Here is a 15,114-nt window from a genome sequence, read left to right as displayed (position 1 = left end):
AGGGGCCGAAGACCCCGAAGGGTTTTGGGAGAGAGACAGGCATTAATCAAGGTCCTTTACTATCTACAAGAGAGCCAAAGGCGAGATAACTTCTGTGCTCACTCACTCTGTGGCACAATCTTCTGCGACGGGCAACCCCCCGACAGAGACGAAGATGTGGCCATCTTCGCTGAGGGTAATTCTGGGGGAGGCGCAGGTGACCGCTGTTACTAGGAAGTCAGTTCAGACTCGAATCTCATATCGCTGGGATATCATGACCTGGCTAGATGATTATTAGCAACAAGGGGTTAAAAGTGACGATAATGATGATGATGAGCTTGTTTATATCCAGGGAAGCGAGACTACTGACGCATCCAACTACCTTAGAAGCAAGCTCCAATACGTATTTACAATACACAGGACGGTCAGAGCAACCTTTGGAGGAAGCAGAGCTAAAGGTTTTCTTAATACAAGAGTTAGGGAAGGAATACACGGGGACTGCTAAGTGGCGTAATTTCATATGAGCTAATAGCAAGTTCGTATCAACTGCCAATTATAAAGTCATTACATTATTGCATTCATCTTGACTCGTATCTCTAGCAAAATGGTGCAAGCTTCCGCATGTCGAATACATCATCAGTGAACATTACTTCGAAACGTCCCTTAGCCAGGCCTTTGAAGAAAAGATAGCAAACAGCTTATTGCGCAACGGATATATCGTTTTTACCATCCTACGATTAGTCCACAAAGTTAACACAGCCACGTAGACTATCGATAAAATCGGGGTCGAACTCTGACAACCACTCAGGCTCGTTATGGTTCGGGACAATGATAGATTCCCCATTCTCGTTCTCTCGTGAAGCATGTAAGTCGAAAGAAAGAGGTTCGCGATCATCTGTTTCGGGAGTAGGGGAGGTTTGAATGACCTCGTACGAATCTGACAACGGCAAACCTGGCTCTGGCGTTTTGGTTTCACATGCCGCTAAACCCGACTGTGGACAGGTATCCCGACTCGAAGAATTAGTTGAAGGCAAATCGAAACGGTCAGATGCCTTACACAACTCATCAACTGTAGTAAAACTGAGATTTGGTTCCTAACCATATTCCATGCTTTCCTTCAGTGTGTGAACAACACTAGGGCATAGAGTTTCATCATTATCTAACCCTGTCGGACATTTGCCTGTGTCCTTTGATTCGCTAAGTCGAATAAGGCTCTCTACGTCAGGAAATTCATCTTCGTCTTCGTCTTCCTGGCCAAAGATGTCTTCATCATAGTTCGTGCCAACGTTGGTACGATTTGACTTTGCCTCTGTTTTACTCGACGTTCCTGAATTCCCATGGAGATGGGACTCGGATGAGTTAAAAGGGGCTCGACTCTTGCCACTATCCATGTTCAGGGATAGAGTTCCTTTGCTTCCTTGGGTTACCTGGTTTCGGCGCTGAGGGCTTCCCCTTTTGGAGGAAGTAGATGTAGTAAGGTCGATACAATCAATATCGGAAAGTATATCCAAGTCCGAAGTATATTCGGTGGGTTTGCTCATCTTCGAAGGCCTCACGCCCTTATTTTTATCGACTACCGGGCGCTTTCGTTTCATTGTAGGCAGCGTAGTAGAAGACTCATCCGTCCTAAAAGCCGATTTCGCAAATCCCTTTCCCTTAGTTACGCCTGTCCCGAAGTCCACACCGTTTTTGGGAACTTGCGTGTTAGTTGGAGATTTAAGAGCAGAACTGCGTTCCTTATCATTCTCATCTCCCATATCACGTTTACTTGGATTCTTTTTCTTCTCTCGTCGGGGTGGTCGGGGTTTATCGAGGCCTTCGTGGCAGCACCGATGAGTACAAGGTCTCCCCGCAGCGGTGAGGCCACCATTGCGACAGTGGTGATTACACATCCACTTTCCATTATCCATCTGAGTAGGCTCAAAAGTTGAAGGGCCTTCCTCGTACGATAGCAAGTCGTCGACGAATGGAATATCTTCTTCGAGGCTATCCAATCGGCTCTGGTAGCTCTGCGACTCTATTTCTTCATCCTGGTCTGCTGTTAGAGCTGCACTCAGCATATCCTCATCAGGTAGGTCGCCATAATCCATATTGTCGTCGAACAGGTCCATGGTTGGTCTTGTCTGGTTGGCCGATTGTGTCCTTCTATTGTTGAATGCCGCCTGAGGTATACCAGGCTCAACTACCTTCATAACTTGGGTTCCAACAATTTCCTCACAACTGAAGTAGCAGTTTATCTTCTGGTCTGGTCCATTAATCGCAACAGGGAAGCTCAGGTCGAGGCCAAAAGATTTGTTGATTTTCGACAGGTTCCCGCGCCAAAAATATGCGAGATTGCCATCCGTAGTCAGGACCATAAACGTCACTGCTGGCACTCTTTTATTCCAGGTCGGCGGTCCCCCAGTATTGCAATAACAAAGGTTGACTTTCAATGTGACCGTCACGCTTTCTTGAGGTTGCGATTGATGCGCAGGCGGTGGGATGACATGTGCTTTCATATCCAACCGAGGGAATTTCTCCAAGGTTTTCAATAGATTCATCCCATACGGAGGATTTCTACTTGAGACACGCTCAATCTCGTTGAAGTCCCTATCGGCCAGTTCTAGGACTGTATGGACTCCATGGCTGACCCATTTCCGGACCGTTACAGGACCAAACCCCGGGATCTGGGAAAGCTGCGATGGTTTATTCTCCCACGAGTTCGCGACAAGGCCACGGATGAGCTCAAGGCCAGCTTTTGTACCCAGGCCGTCCCCATCAAAAACTCGACAGTCCACGAAACAACGTACCAGGCGGTTCATTCTATCGAATATGGCCGCTTTATCCGCTGCGATCTTGTACTTAGAATGACCAAGTCCCTTGTCACTTGGTAGCTCGACGCCCCCGAGATGGATTTGTACCATAAGGAAAACTCTATGCCAAGTCTGCGATACTGGCTCTTTGATTGAATGGAGGATGAAGGGTGACTTATTTAATTCTCGAAATAGAGCGCGTTCCTCAGTCTTGAAGCGAAAGTCTTTAAACTCTATAGCCTTGGAGAGCGTAGTAAGCTATCAAGCCTGGTCAGTAATTCACGTTATAATGGTCATTGATCATTCTGGGCTTACAATCTCCTTAAGAGGAGCCCCATGGGGAATCGACAAGAGCTGTTTCATAGTGTCGAAGTTAACCATGTATCTCGACATGGCATGTCCGTATTCGGTGCACTTAAATGGCGACTGCTCGGTTACCAGTCCGAATTGCTGTAGGAGTCGGACATCTCGTTCGCACCATTCTTTCATCCTCATTTCGGCATCTTCAGCGTTGCTAACATCTTTGATGCCATAAAGCGACGGGTACTGACATACTCGTACGCTCAGGAATGTGCCCACAATCCATTTCTTCGCAGTCTGGACGTCTTGAATAGTACCCAGACTAATTTCAGAGTTCAGATGTTCGACAAGGTTCCTATGAAGCGTGCTTTCTAGAGTCTCATCGCCGGATATCATTTTCTTATACCGGATAACATTTGCTTTTTTGGTCATAATAATAGCCACCGCACTATCATCGAATTGCGGACGACCCGCACGACCAAGCATTTGCATAATTTCCAGATCCGAATATTCCTGAGGCTTATCATCGGAATATCCAGTTGTTCCCTTGAGCACGACAGTATGGCAAGGAAGATTCACGCCAACTGCGAGGGTAGACGTACAACAAATGACACGGATCTGGCCGTCGAGAAAGTTTTGCGCTACGGCCGATCTATCTGAGGCATCGAGGCCTGCGTGGTGAAAAGCGACACCAAACCGGATGATCTCTTGGAGTTCTCTGTTCACGACAGGTACTCGCTCCGTTGGCGCAGGCCAAGCCTTATCATTCGTACTGCACTCTGACCACCATTCCGCCAGCTTTCGAGCCGTACTCTCACACGACTTCCGCGTAAAACAGAATATCATGATCGGTTTCTTCTCTGAATGTTTCGCAAGGAGTCCGATCAGCTTGTTATCAAGTGACTTGTCGAAAGTGAAGTCATTCTGATGTGCATCGTATCCATAAACATAACGCTGCAGTTTGACTGGTCGCAGCTCTTCGCCAAAGGCCTCGGTTAAGGCCTCGTCTCGCTGGTTGAAGTGATTTCGTCCGAGCCATTTGGCAACGTCTCCAATGTTTGGGACGGTGGCACTTAAGGCAACAAAACGAACGTTCGCCCCAATGGTTTTCATTCGCGATACAACGGCTTCTAGCGTAGCGCCACGGACATCTTTTAGGATATGTACTTCGTCGATTAGAACTAGCCGAACCATATCAAGAAGCTTTCGGTGATCCGACCACTTCCTTGTAATAGAATCCCACTTCTCAGGAGTTGTTACGATGATAGATGCGCTACCCACTCGGCTCGCCTGCGCTTGCGAAGTATCGCCAGTGAGTTCACTGCACTGCAAGTTCATGTGACTGAACTTTTTCTGCCAATCCTTCGCGCGCTCCGAGCATAGAGATTTCGTAGGTGCTAGATAGACAATCTTGTGATTCTCACTTCCGGGGCTCATTATGAGCTTGCAAATAGCCATTTCAAGAACGGCCGTCTTGCCAGATCCCGTTGGAGCGGAGACGACAACATTGTCATCTGTCTCATACACACGCTTGAAACTTCTAGACTGGACGACGTTGAAAAGCTCGTAGGGGAAAACAGTTCGAAACTTATCAGGCAGTGCTTGTCGTGGGTCAATAAGGCGAGTATCATTTACCGACGGAGGTTTGTCCGGGGCATGTGTGAGATCCAAGTTGAGATTGCTTACTCTCTTCTGCGTCGCCAAGGGACTATCTATAATTTTCGACCTTCGATTAAAGCTGAAGCGTGCAGAAGGACTAGACCCGCCAGGATTCATAGGAGAGCTACTACTAAGTGAGTGTTCAAGGCCCGGTGCCAAATTAGGGGCTTTTTCATAGTATCAGTAATCTAGAGATATGCTTATAACACAGGCGTTGATCTCAACTAACCAGTATAGAAAGGAGGCGTAGCCATCTGCGCTCCGGGTTGAAGCTCTCTCATTCTGTGGGACCCGTCACGCTCGAAAATAGGCCGAGAGGCTGGACTTGGTTTAATGCTCCCTGAGTGAATCGTGTCGCTTGAAAATGGCGATTGATAGTCTAGATCTCGAATGGTGAAGTTTCCGAAGTGATGGCTAGCATCTCCCAATACACGCCGCGGTTGACTAGGAGTGTTGGCGTGTGACAATGACAAGCGTCGACTAGAGTATCCCGAGTCCTGGAGATGAGAGGACCTTTGAGGTCGGCCTAGCAAGTTGCGATCTAGGTATCTATTAGTCGAGCTACTACAGCTGAAATGAAATTCCTAGCAAACTTACCAAATTCGTCCAGCTCTTCATCACCTCCCATTTCGCTTCTTGATTGACTCATGAACATGCCATCTTCGTCGGCCCGGCTGGAGGGGTTAAACCGTAGGAATTGATAACTATGGTCCGGGAAAAGGGTATTAGTGTGGTCGATGATGTTCCGGATATGTCTATCGCGTCTGACTCGATTTGGGAAGCCATAAATATGGCTATCTTCGTCCGGCTCAGGACCACCAGACATGGCACCGACAATGAAATAAATTCTATGGTGCGAGGCGATCTAAATGTTCGTAAAACGTGAGCAGTAATAGTAAATGAAAGGAAATGAGTATAGAGGAATCTAGCGAGGAATAGAATGAAGATGTATGAGAAAGAATAAACGTCATCTTGTGTAGTTCAAGGTTCGAATATCTCGCTTAAGGATCGCACCTACCTAGGGTTAGCATGAATAGGGGTATATGCTCAGATATTGTAGTAGGTGCACTCCCATCCTATCTCACTCACTCTTTCCCACGGCAGATTGAAACGATACCAATTGTACCTACCTACCCAGTAGGTACTAGCATGAAGGCAATCATAACAGCACGTGATGAGGTCAATAGGGGCAAGGCAATGCACAAGAATGTTGAAACATCCACAATGAAGAAGTCGAAGATGAGAAGTATTTTCTTCATATAAACGTGCACAAAGCCTATCCTTTTCTTCTTGCCGACCTCCATTTTCCCAGATCGAGTCCTCGTAACCTGTTTGAGTCCTGTTCCACCTTTTCCGGGTCCACCATCGACATTTTTAAAAAACGTACTGAGCCGCGCACTTCAGGACTGGATGATATCCTGTGATGATGCTCTTGAATCTCTAGTACACTCATGCGAACTTGCTCCTGAAATTTCGGCTCGGCACTTATGCGGTCGAAGTTTCTTCAGGGTTCAAAGATCGCTACACGTAGTCTTTATCTAATATGCATCGTGGCTTCATTCATCCCGATTCTTGCCCCGCGACGAAGGCACTCTGTTATGGTGTCGCAGTGGCGAAGCGGGACGCGAAGTTGAGAGACCCATCCCCTTGATATGTTCTAGCGGATCGGGAACGCTGAGTTTGTCGTCGGTATATCTTGGCGTGTTCATCGGGTCGATCGTCGTCTTCTCGTAGTTGACGATGTTGATCGGTGGCGGCCGGCCGCGCTTCCGATCAGGGCCAGTATAGAGGAAGGTTGAAACCAAGACAAAAACCGTACCAATCAAGAACTAGGAGGCATTAGTAAACTAACATATATCTCAGGTTGCCTTAGGTTATATGTATCTTACCGCTAATGTCACTTGGACCTTGAAGAACCAGACGCTAAAGAGGAAACCGATGATAATGCTTATGCTCGTCGCGAAGTTCTTGGCGATGTTATCCGCATAGTTAATGCAGAGCGACGCAAGAACACCACCGAATGCTTGCAGAATAATCAACGCCCAGACGATCCAGTTGTATCCGTCGAAAACCCCGTGCTTCGCGATCTCTTCTCCATCCTTGAACACAATGCCTAGTAGCGCCGGGAACAGCGAATAGAAAGACAGCTGGATGTTGCGAGTCCAGACTGAAGCGGGGTTTTCGGTGTCTTTCAGGACCTTCTCGAAGTAAACCCCCGTCAGGCCAGAAATAACTGCCACGGCCATCACGGCCGATACTCCAATAGAATAGTTCATGACGGGCGCATTATTTTGGTCTTCCTCAATCCCTTCGTACGTTGCCGATCGCTTGGCTAGCGCTTGTCCAACTTCAACCGCGGTTTCCATACCGCGTTTGGTCAGCTCCCTCGCAACTTCGCCCATGCCATTTGCGACCTGACCTAACTCGTGCACCGAGCGAGGGAAGAAATGGTCCGTCATATCGTGGATCATAAACGAGCTCTCCTCCGAATTTGAGGACGGGATAGACACGACCGAAACGCCAATAGTCAGGATAATCAGGGAAACCCAGCGCTTCACAGACAGGGACCGACCAAGCATAGTGACCGTGAAGACGGCAGTTGTGAGAATCTTAAGCTGGTACAAGATCTGGAAGTGCACCGGGTCCAGATTCCCCACAGCGACATACTGCAGTATATTCTGTAGAGTATATAGCGTCGCAGCGATGGCGATCTTCCACCCATCGCCCGAGAAGACGGAATTGTAAATCTGCTCGAATATGACGGTCGCGGGCGTCGAGGGCGCAAGGTTTCTTGACACTTCGTACAAGGCAAAGGTCAGAGAGATCGCTAGCTTAATCACTTCCGTTAAGAATACGGCTGTCGAGGTGAAATATCGGTGGTCGCCGCTCGGGGGCATCATTCGCGAATAATGCATAAGTAGAATTAAGGCTGAGTTTTGGAAAGTCAACTAGAGAAAGCGATGTATTAGCTTGGTAGGCACCCCAATACTGCGCTTTTGTCTCATGCGAATGCGATTCCTTTCCCATCGTCCAAATACATACCGTAATGAGGGAAACCTGCTTCATAGGCATGCCGAAGAGGGTCGGCCCTCCCACGGTTTGCGGGGGTCCATCAAGGAGAGCCATGATGAATAGTAAAATGCGGTTGCAGCTTGGCCAACTCAATATTCGTCTCGTTTTCTATTTTGTAGAATATCTTTCTCTCCTATTTTTCCCTCCCTTGGGATTGTGAAACCGTCCTTAGCCGTTCAGGTTTTCGGTTAAGGAAAAAAATCGATAGTGCAGATAATTGATGCGCCGAAAACACTCATGCGATATTACTAATGTTTGTCAAAATCGTTGCCAATGTGGTGCCGGACGAGTCACCCTAGACTATCAGTATTCCAGCAAAAAAATAAATCTTGAATGGTAGACGATAGAGATGCGTCGCGTCTTGTCAAGAAAATTAAAAGGTGATGCAAGGTGAATTGAAGTATTGCCGATTTGGGTGTTCGCGCTTCACGCCACTCCAACTCCCTCCCAAAACGGGACCAGGCCTATTAAGCTCTTTTGACCCCTGAATGTGCCCTGAATGCGACGCCGCTAATCCGTACTGGAGCACACAAACCGTCCGTGACACTCAAGATCCAACGGCGGTTAAGTTAACTCTGAAGCGTTGTACATACCTGAAGGCGGACAGGTCTGTGGTTTCAGTTTATGCTGAAAGAAATGGAAAAGAAAAGAACAGAAGAAAAGATTTCCAGGAGTTGTCGTTCAGTAGAAGGCGGCAAAGCAATATGTACATATGTGCTGTCTCTCTACAAGTTACATGTACGAGTTGTTAGGGCTAGCGCATATCATAGGTCGATGATATCAATGGCGTTCGATTCTTGCCCAATACGTAAGGATCATCGAAGCGTCAAGGTGCGCGGTGCGCTGTGCGCTGTGCCTGGTTACTACAGGGTATGTATTACCACGATTCTGCAAATGATATCGAATCTAGGAAGCAATTGTGGGATTTCAGATCCAATCCGGTTCCAACCCTTGATGCTCCATGTACTCCCTACTATTTCCTACTTAGGCATGGGTCTGTCATGATAACGACAGGGAACTTAATGAAGTGCGAACCCCTCTGCCCCCTTTTGAAGTTTATGACGATCTAGCCAGCAACGATTTGGGCTGTCTGAACTCTACATTAGCTTTCATTCGTGCGAAATACCTAGTAGAGGTATATATTCGATAGGCCGGCAATGCCTAGCAAATTCGATGGCACGGACGCGATGCGCTGGTCCGTCGATTGACGCCTTGACCTCCGAAAGGCTTCCGTGATCGTCACGGAACGATCTGATTTTCGTAGAGGGGTTGTCCGAAAAGAGTTGATCGTTGATCTCCGCCGGTTGACTTCGAACGAAGTATGTTTCGAATTGTTTTAGCACCAACCGGGAAAGGCACCTCACTTCCTTGATGATGCTTCATGGCCGACTATTACCAATACGCTGATTTGTTTAGTCTTTTCCACCGAGCCCCGTCAGTACCAATGCATGCATTACGGCCGCATGATTTCAGAGCATGATTCTATCTATCATCAGCGATAGTAGTTCGGCTTCCCGCAGTAATTGTTTTGCTAGCAAACCCTCGCCAGCATCATTGCGCTAAGATCAAAGTAAAAGTTGAATTACGCCGGACCATCCGCTTTCTTGCTCGACATCCTGACGGGAATCCGGATATGCAAAGCGAATGATAAAAACGCCTCATAATCCCGCAGCATCCTACTGCAAGTCATCATCCTACACTACCACTTGGCGGCATAAAATTGAGCCAGCATCGAATATCATCTTGATTTGCGGAGGGCAGGGAGCGCTTGGGTCAGATCGTGGAGCTCGTAGCGTGGGGATGGGTTCTTTTGCCTGGTCCACTTGGTGAGCTTAATGCCAATCGATGTCTTCACGTGGAGCAGAAATGCACCGAACAATTGTCAATCGACGATGAAAAGTCTCGGTGATCGAAGGGGCCATTCTGGCTGCAATGACGTAGTAGATAGGACTAGAATTTACATGCAACATGAGACATGTGACGACAAAAGACCCCTCTGATTCAAGACACCAGAAGAATAAAAATAGAAAGATAAATTCCAATAGTATACGAAAATATTAAAAAATGAAGTTTGCCAGCTGCAGGGTTCGAACCTGCGCATCTCTCGATAATGGTGTACAAGATAAATCCCTAGGGACAACTTAAAACCACCGCCTTAGACCACTGATTTCGATGTTAGCTCATGAATATTTTTGGGTGGTGCGAAAATTATCTTACCTCGGCCAAACTGGCTATTGACTTGTCCAAGAAGTGCGGATATTGCACCTTATATCTAAACCCCATATCTCGTCCAGCCAATGAATTTTAAGTGGCTAGCAAACACCAATCACCCACCACCATCAACCACATGCATCCACACAAAGTAGATCGATTTAAACACAACACGACGATATGGAACGACGACAACCACCACGAAGGGCAAAGCAAGGTACTTGTTTATTTCTAGTGAATTTTTGATTTTTTCTGCTTTCGCACGTCTGCTACATAGGTATTTTACAACAAATTCGAAACAGACGCTCTCTTCATGTTTGATGCGCACACACATACAATGTAACATGCCCGCGCCCGACACCGACGCCCACGCCCACAAGCGTGGGGAACCAAACATTATCTAATCCGTCGTCAATAGTCTTTCCGATGCTCCATTCCCTAATAATACAAATGCTCGCTTTTTCTTCGGTGGTACATGCATGCGATAAAGCAAGCAATATCGACGCAAGCAAGCAAAATTACCTTCCAGACTTATGAGATATGCGCCTGAGGTTTAGGCGGTAGGTTAGTCGACCCCAACTTGCAGGGTCGCTTTTTTTCCACGTCCAGCAGGCCTCAATAAAAAGACAGCAGCTCCGTTCTCCCCCTCTAGAATACAATGGCAGACATAACGCGTTTCGAAACTTTGGACATAGGGATAAAAGGGAGATCGATCGATCGCAACGAGAATATTAAATCGTATGCAGTGATGCCGAGCTTTCCCATCTTATGAATACGGAAAAAAAGATCCCTGTTAATTTTTTCTGATTCCCAACCTGAACTCGCTTGCTTGAAAAAGTCGTAAAATAAGAAATCAAGCGCTAAACAAACAACCGAACTGTAAATGCGTGCATCTTAAAGACATAGAGAAGATGGTGACGTGCGGTCCTGTTTAGCCCGACAAAATCGTGAGAAGAAAATGTTTATCCTCAGGTCGGTTCAATGATGAGCAACTCATCCCACTTCAGTCATCATCGCCCCACCAAGGAATCGGAGAGCTGACCTGTCCCACTGCACTCAGTCTCACCACAGCACTCTTCTTGCCCTTCTTGTGCCCAAAGACGGAAGGCGATAATAACCCATCGTCTGGCGAGAGTGGGCTATCCGGTCTAGGAACGCCCTTCTCTGGCACCGGCGGTAATGCCATTTTGCGCCTATCGGCAACCTCCTCGGCAAAGTCGTGGTCATCAAAGTCGTCGGCATCGATGTCCTCATTGACATAGGCATCGGGCTTCGTCTTCGGTAAAAGTCTCATCGGGTTCGTCTTCGGACTCACTGGACTTGAGTCAGGCCTCGGTCGTCCATTTCCCTCGTAATGGCCGAGTTTGGATCTCGTCCTACTTTGGCGGCCACCCGGAAGCGGGAAGTCCAACTCCTCCTCCAGGAATTCGCTTAAATCAGGGCTCGGCTCCGCCTGGTCGATCACATCGATACTATCAATGGGCCGGTCCAAGTACAGGAGCACGCGCTCGTGACGAGATTTCCCGGTTCGTCGAGGCTCAGATTCGGGGGAAAGCCTTAATCGAAGAGATCCCTTCTCTGCCGGGTCGCTGTGGCTAGTCGATGGCGGATTGTCCACGCCACGTGGTCCGTTAGAATGATCGCGTGGTCGAGTTTGCCGCATTAGAGACGATGCCCTCTTGGGGACGTTCTTCGGTTGCTTCGCCTTGACACGAGCCTCCCTAGCCTCTTTGGTTTCCTTTGCAGCCTGCCTCTCCGCGTCTCTCAGGTTCGCCGATGCCAATTTTTCAAGGTCTTCTTCGGCGGCTGAGCCAGCTGCGCTACCTCGGGGACCCCTATCTTCCTCAATTTCGGCTATTATATTCTCTCGCATCCTAGCCCTCTTCTTCCTCAGCGCGGCGAGAAGCATCTCCTCCTGCCTCGTCACAGCCATTAACCGTGCGTTATACGATTCGGTATTCTTGTCAGCCGCCGCTTCCTGCCGTGCCGTCTCTAACGATTTCTTATGGAAGTCGATACTCGAGGGTGATAATGGTGGCGTTGGCTGGTCTGAGGCGTGAGAATTTTGCGATATGGTACGCTGCTTTCCTTGTCGTGAGACTTTGCGATCCAGGTTTTTCGATATACGACTAACAGTAACTGACGATGCAGCCTCGGCAGTAGAGGCTAGCGGGGTGAAAGTGATTGCCTTCGCTTCCTGCACCTTGTAATTAGGCGGGATACTGTAGGTGGGAGACAATATAGATCCTGCCGTTCCCGTCGTTGATACAGATCCTCTATGTTCCCGCTGAGAGGAGTGAGAAGGCAGGGACGCATGAGTTGCCGTGCTCATAGATGAATTTGCTGAGTAATTCGTATTCGTCGAAGCCGACCGGCCAGCTTTCGTCTTCGGAGAAGCCTGCGGGATAGTGAGGAAATCGTTAAGCTGGGCATAAGACGCCCCTTTGGGATTAGTTGAGTGACTGCTGATTGATAATCTCGATGTACTAGGTTGCCGTTGGCTCGAGGATACGCTAATGTCATCACGAAAGCTGTTTTCATACGAGGGTAAAGATGAACCTGGTCCAGAATACGCGGCCTCCTCGTCCGAATCCGAATCGGTAAGCGACAACACGCTTTGTTGTTGCCGATCAGAGTCCAAGGTACTCATGATGGACGGGGTGGCCTTTGACGTCCGCGTATGTCGGCTCGATATACTTGCGGGATAATCATTCCTAGATGCCGGGCGTATTTGTAACGTGCTTGGTGTTCCAGCTCTGGTTGCCGTGGCTTTGCTCGAGTGCGAAGTGTTTCGGCTATGTGTCCACCTCGCATTATTTGGCAGTGGTGTGATCATATCCTCGCGAGATGTGTCAGGAACTTCGGGTTCGTAAGTACGGGGTAGTAAGCGTTGCTGGTTCGATAGCGTCTTGTTCAACACCTCATCCTCTTCGTCCTCCTCTTGCAAATCCTCGGCATGCCGGAACGACATTTGTTCATAATGGTCGTAAAGTTGAGTTAGTGTACTCGCATCGTTCGTACCCTTTAAGCGGCCAGGTCTCCCCAACATCTGAGGGGCTGCTTGAGATGTTATCTTCATGTCTGGTGTCGGTGTTTTCTCATCAGAATTCGACGAAGCCAAGGAATGTGACATATGTGACATAACAGATGGTGATCTCATCACATAATTGTTCCCTAAAACGGGACCAACTGCATGGGAGTCCCGAACGTGGTCCTTACGAGACCTCAACCTCAGCTTTGAGAAGTCCAACTTCGAAGGCTTCTTCTTTTGCGGACCCGGACCCTTGCCATAAAGCGTTCCGTCTATGTCCAATAACGCGCCGGCTTTCGATGGTAATCCCTTTGCCATCGCTGAATTCGAAGTCTGCTGGGATATTGAGAGCGGCATCTTGGCCGATTCATAATGCGAGTAAACAGTAGAACTGGACTGAGGTCGGGGAGGATTCGAGTCATCTGTTGTAGCGTCTCGACTGCGAGCACCGAGGGTGGCCGCCGACCTCTTTGTCTTTAATCCTTTGCCGAACGAGGTATTGGCGCTACGCAGTCGTCGGGGAAGAGCCTCAGATTCCTCCTCCCATAGAGTTCCGCCGTAATTCGTTCCGGCAAGTATATCGTCGTCCTCATCTACGACGCCGGATTGGCTAGTGCTACTTTCTGATATCGATATACTGATACCGCCATTCGATTCCGTTTCCCACAATCGGCCGGGTTCCCTCGTCGCTGTGGGAGACCCAGTTCCCAGAATCTTTTCCGCCTTTGAGAGAGAGTTCGATGTCGCCACGGCAGGAGTCTGCCTCGCGGAGCGTCCCGGCATAGGGAAGGTGAATTTAGATTTATGACCCATCTTACACGCAAACAAGTCCTTCGACCAATAGATAGACTGGCAATAATACCTGGAGGTTGAATCGTCGGGATAGGCGCTGTCGTTCGGTGTGCAAGGCAATCCAATAAGTCGATTAGTGTGTTCCGAGGGTTCCTTGATCCCCGTCCCTCGCCTCGTCTCTCTCCCAAGACAACGCTCTAAGTTGGATAGGCATACAATGTATACGTAATTCAGATACCGAGAAAGAAAACTACGGTACGGTTCAGGAACGGCGTCAAGGTGAAACGAAAGGACCGACCTCGGTCAATTATGGGACAGTCGTAGGGTCGGTGGGCGAGCAGGACGTTAACTTAAGTAGGCTTCAATCAGCATATCAAGGGACCTCCTCTCATATCCTAAGGTGGGGATTCCGGTCGTACTCAGAATCGCATATCTCGACGTAATTGATTGCTGGAATAGAGTCAAAAGCTTAATTGCCGGTTCGGGAGGATCGAAATCCCACGATATAGGTCGGATTGTCGTCAGAAAGCTTCTCGAGTTGTGCCGCCGCGAGCCAAGATCCAGGGTTTAAGATCTTGTAAATTGGCTATTTACCGACGTCTTCTCCCCAAAACTCAGAGACCCTCGTCCGATCTCAACGTCAAACTTCGGAGGCGTGACTCCATGTATGAAGACGGGATATCAGAGGAGGGGGGAAAACAAAAACAAAAAGGGATTGGAACGATGGCCCTCCTCACGACACGGACTCTTTTTTTTTACTTGGATATTAAAATTGGGGAATCCAGGTGATGTACATCTCCATACAGTAGGTAATACGAAATTACTGGCACATCTGCGCACATCTACACATCTGCATATGCGAAGATATATACCTACATACTTTTACTTACATACCTGGGTATTATGTCGGTACAAAACGTTGACCTGCATATGTATGTATCCTGATTCCTCCTCGAATGATTAAAGGCCGTATTAGAACAATTATAGCTTATTTTAGACCCAGTTCCTCTATTAGGTAAAATTTGTGCCAACGAACCTATCACTTATCCACGCCATCTCCACTCAAGCCACCGGCACGATGGAACGATAGAGACGGCGCCAAACCAAAAGGAGCCCCAAGCTGCCAAGGTGACCTGCAGGTAGATTGCTGCAAAATGTTCTTCAAATCAACCGTCTATGCCCGTTGACCCACCTAAGCCACCTCGCAAATACTTGAAAGCCACTTACAGATCCAGGAGCGAGGGGGGTTGAAGACCCCTGAATTTAGCCCCTGTAGCA

At 48.3% G+C, this 15,114-nt stretch overlaps 3 protein-coding genes across 3 annotated transcripts; all 3 read right to left on the bottom strand.

Annotated features, from left to right (window-relative positions):
- Positions 1–973: 973 nt before the first annotated feature.
- Positions 974–5,556, bottom strand: F4807DRAFT_466525 (P-loop containing nucleoside triphosphate hydrolase protein; the record flags this gene model as incomplete). Its single annotated transcript, XM_048002393.1, has 4 exons — positions 974–3,029; positions 3,087–4,897; positions 4,960–5,271; positions 5,328–5,556. 4 exons carry the CDS (start codon positions 5,554–5,556, stop codon positions 1,074–1,076), a joined length of 4,308 nt encoding a protein of 1,435 aa, XP_047855721.1. The 3' UTR covers positions 974–1,073.
- A 604-nt stretch (positions 5,557–6,160) lies between these two features.
- On the bottom strand, positions 6,161–8,141 carry F4807DRAFT_28653 (nucleotide-sugar transporter). The gene is made up of 3 exons (XM_047994752.1): positions 7,773–8,141; positions 6,620–7,678; positions 6,161–6,559 (listed from the first exon to the last, which is right to left on the bottom strand). The coding sequence occupies exons 1-3, from the start codon at positions 7,854–7,856 to the stop codon at positions 6,287–6,289; spliced, it is 1,416 nt and encodes a 471-aa protein (XP_047855720.1). The 5' UTR covers positions 7,857–8,141; the 3' UTR covers positions 6,161–6,286.
- A 2,572-nt stretch (positions 8,142–10,713) lies between these two features.
- F4807DRAFT_28649 (uncharacterized protein) lies at positions 10,714–14,180 on the bottom strand. Its single transcript, XM_047994751.1, has one exon. The coding sequence runs from the start codon at positions 13,855–13,857 to the stop codon at positions 11,017–11,019; it is 2,841 nt and encodes a 946-aa protein (XP_047855719.1). The 5' UTR covers positions 13,858–14,180; the 3' UTR covers positions 10,714–11,016.
- Between the last annotated feature and the right edge of the window lie 934 nt (positions 14,181–15,114).

The sequence above is a fragment of the Annulohypoxylon truncatum genome (genome assembly GCF_022578515.1).
Source record: "Annulohypoxylon truncatum strain CBS 140777 unplaced genomic scaffold F4807scaffold_10, whole genome shotgun sequence".
Taxonomy (NCBI): Eukaryota; Fungi; Ascomycota; class Sordariomycetes; order Xylariales; family Hypoxylaceae; genus Annulohypoxylon; species Annulohypoxylon truncatum.
Note: the sequence above shows the minus strand (reverse complement) of the source record. Positions and strands in the feature narration are given on the sequence as shown.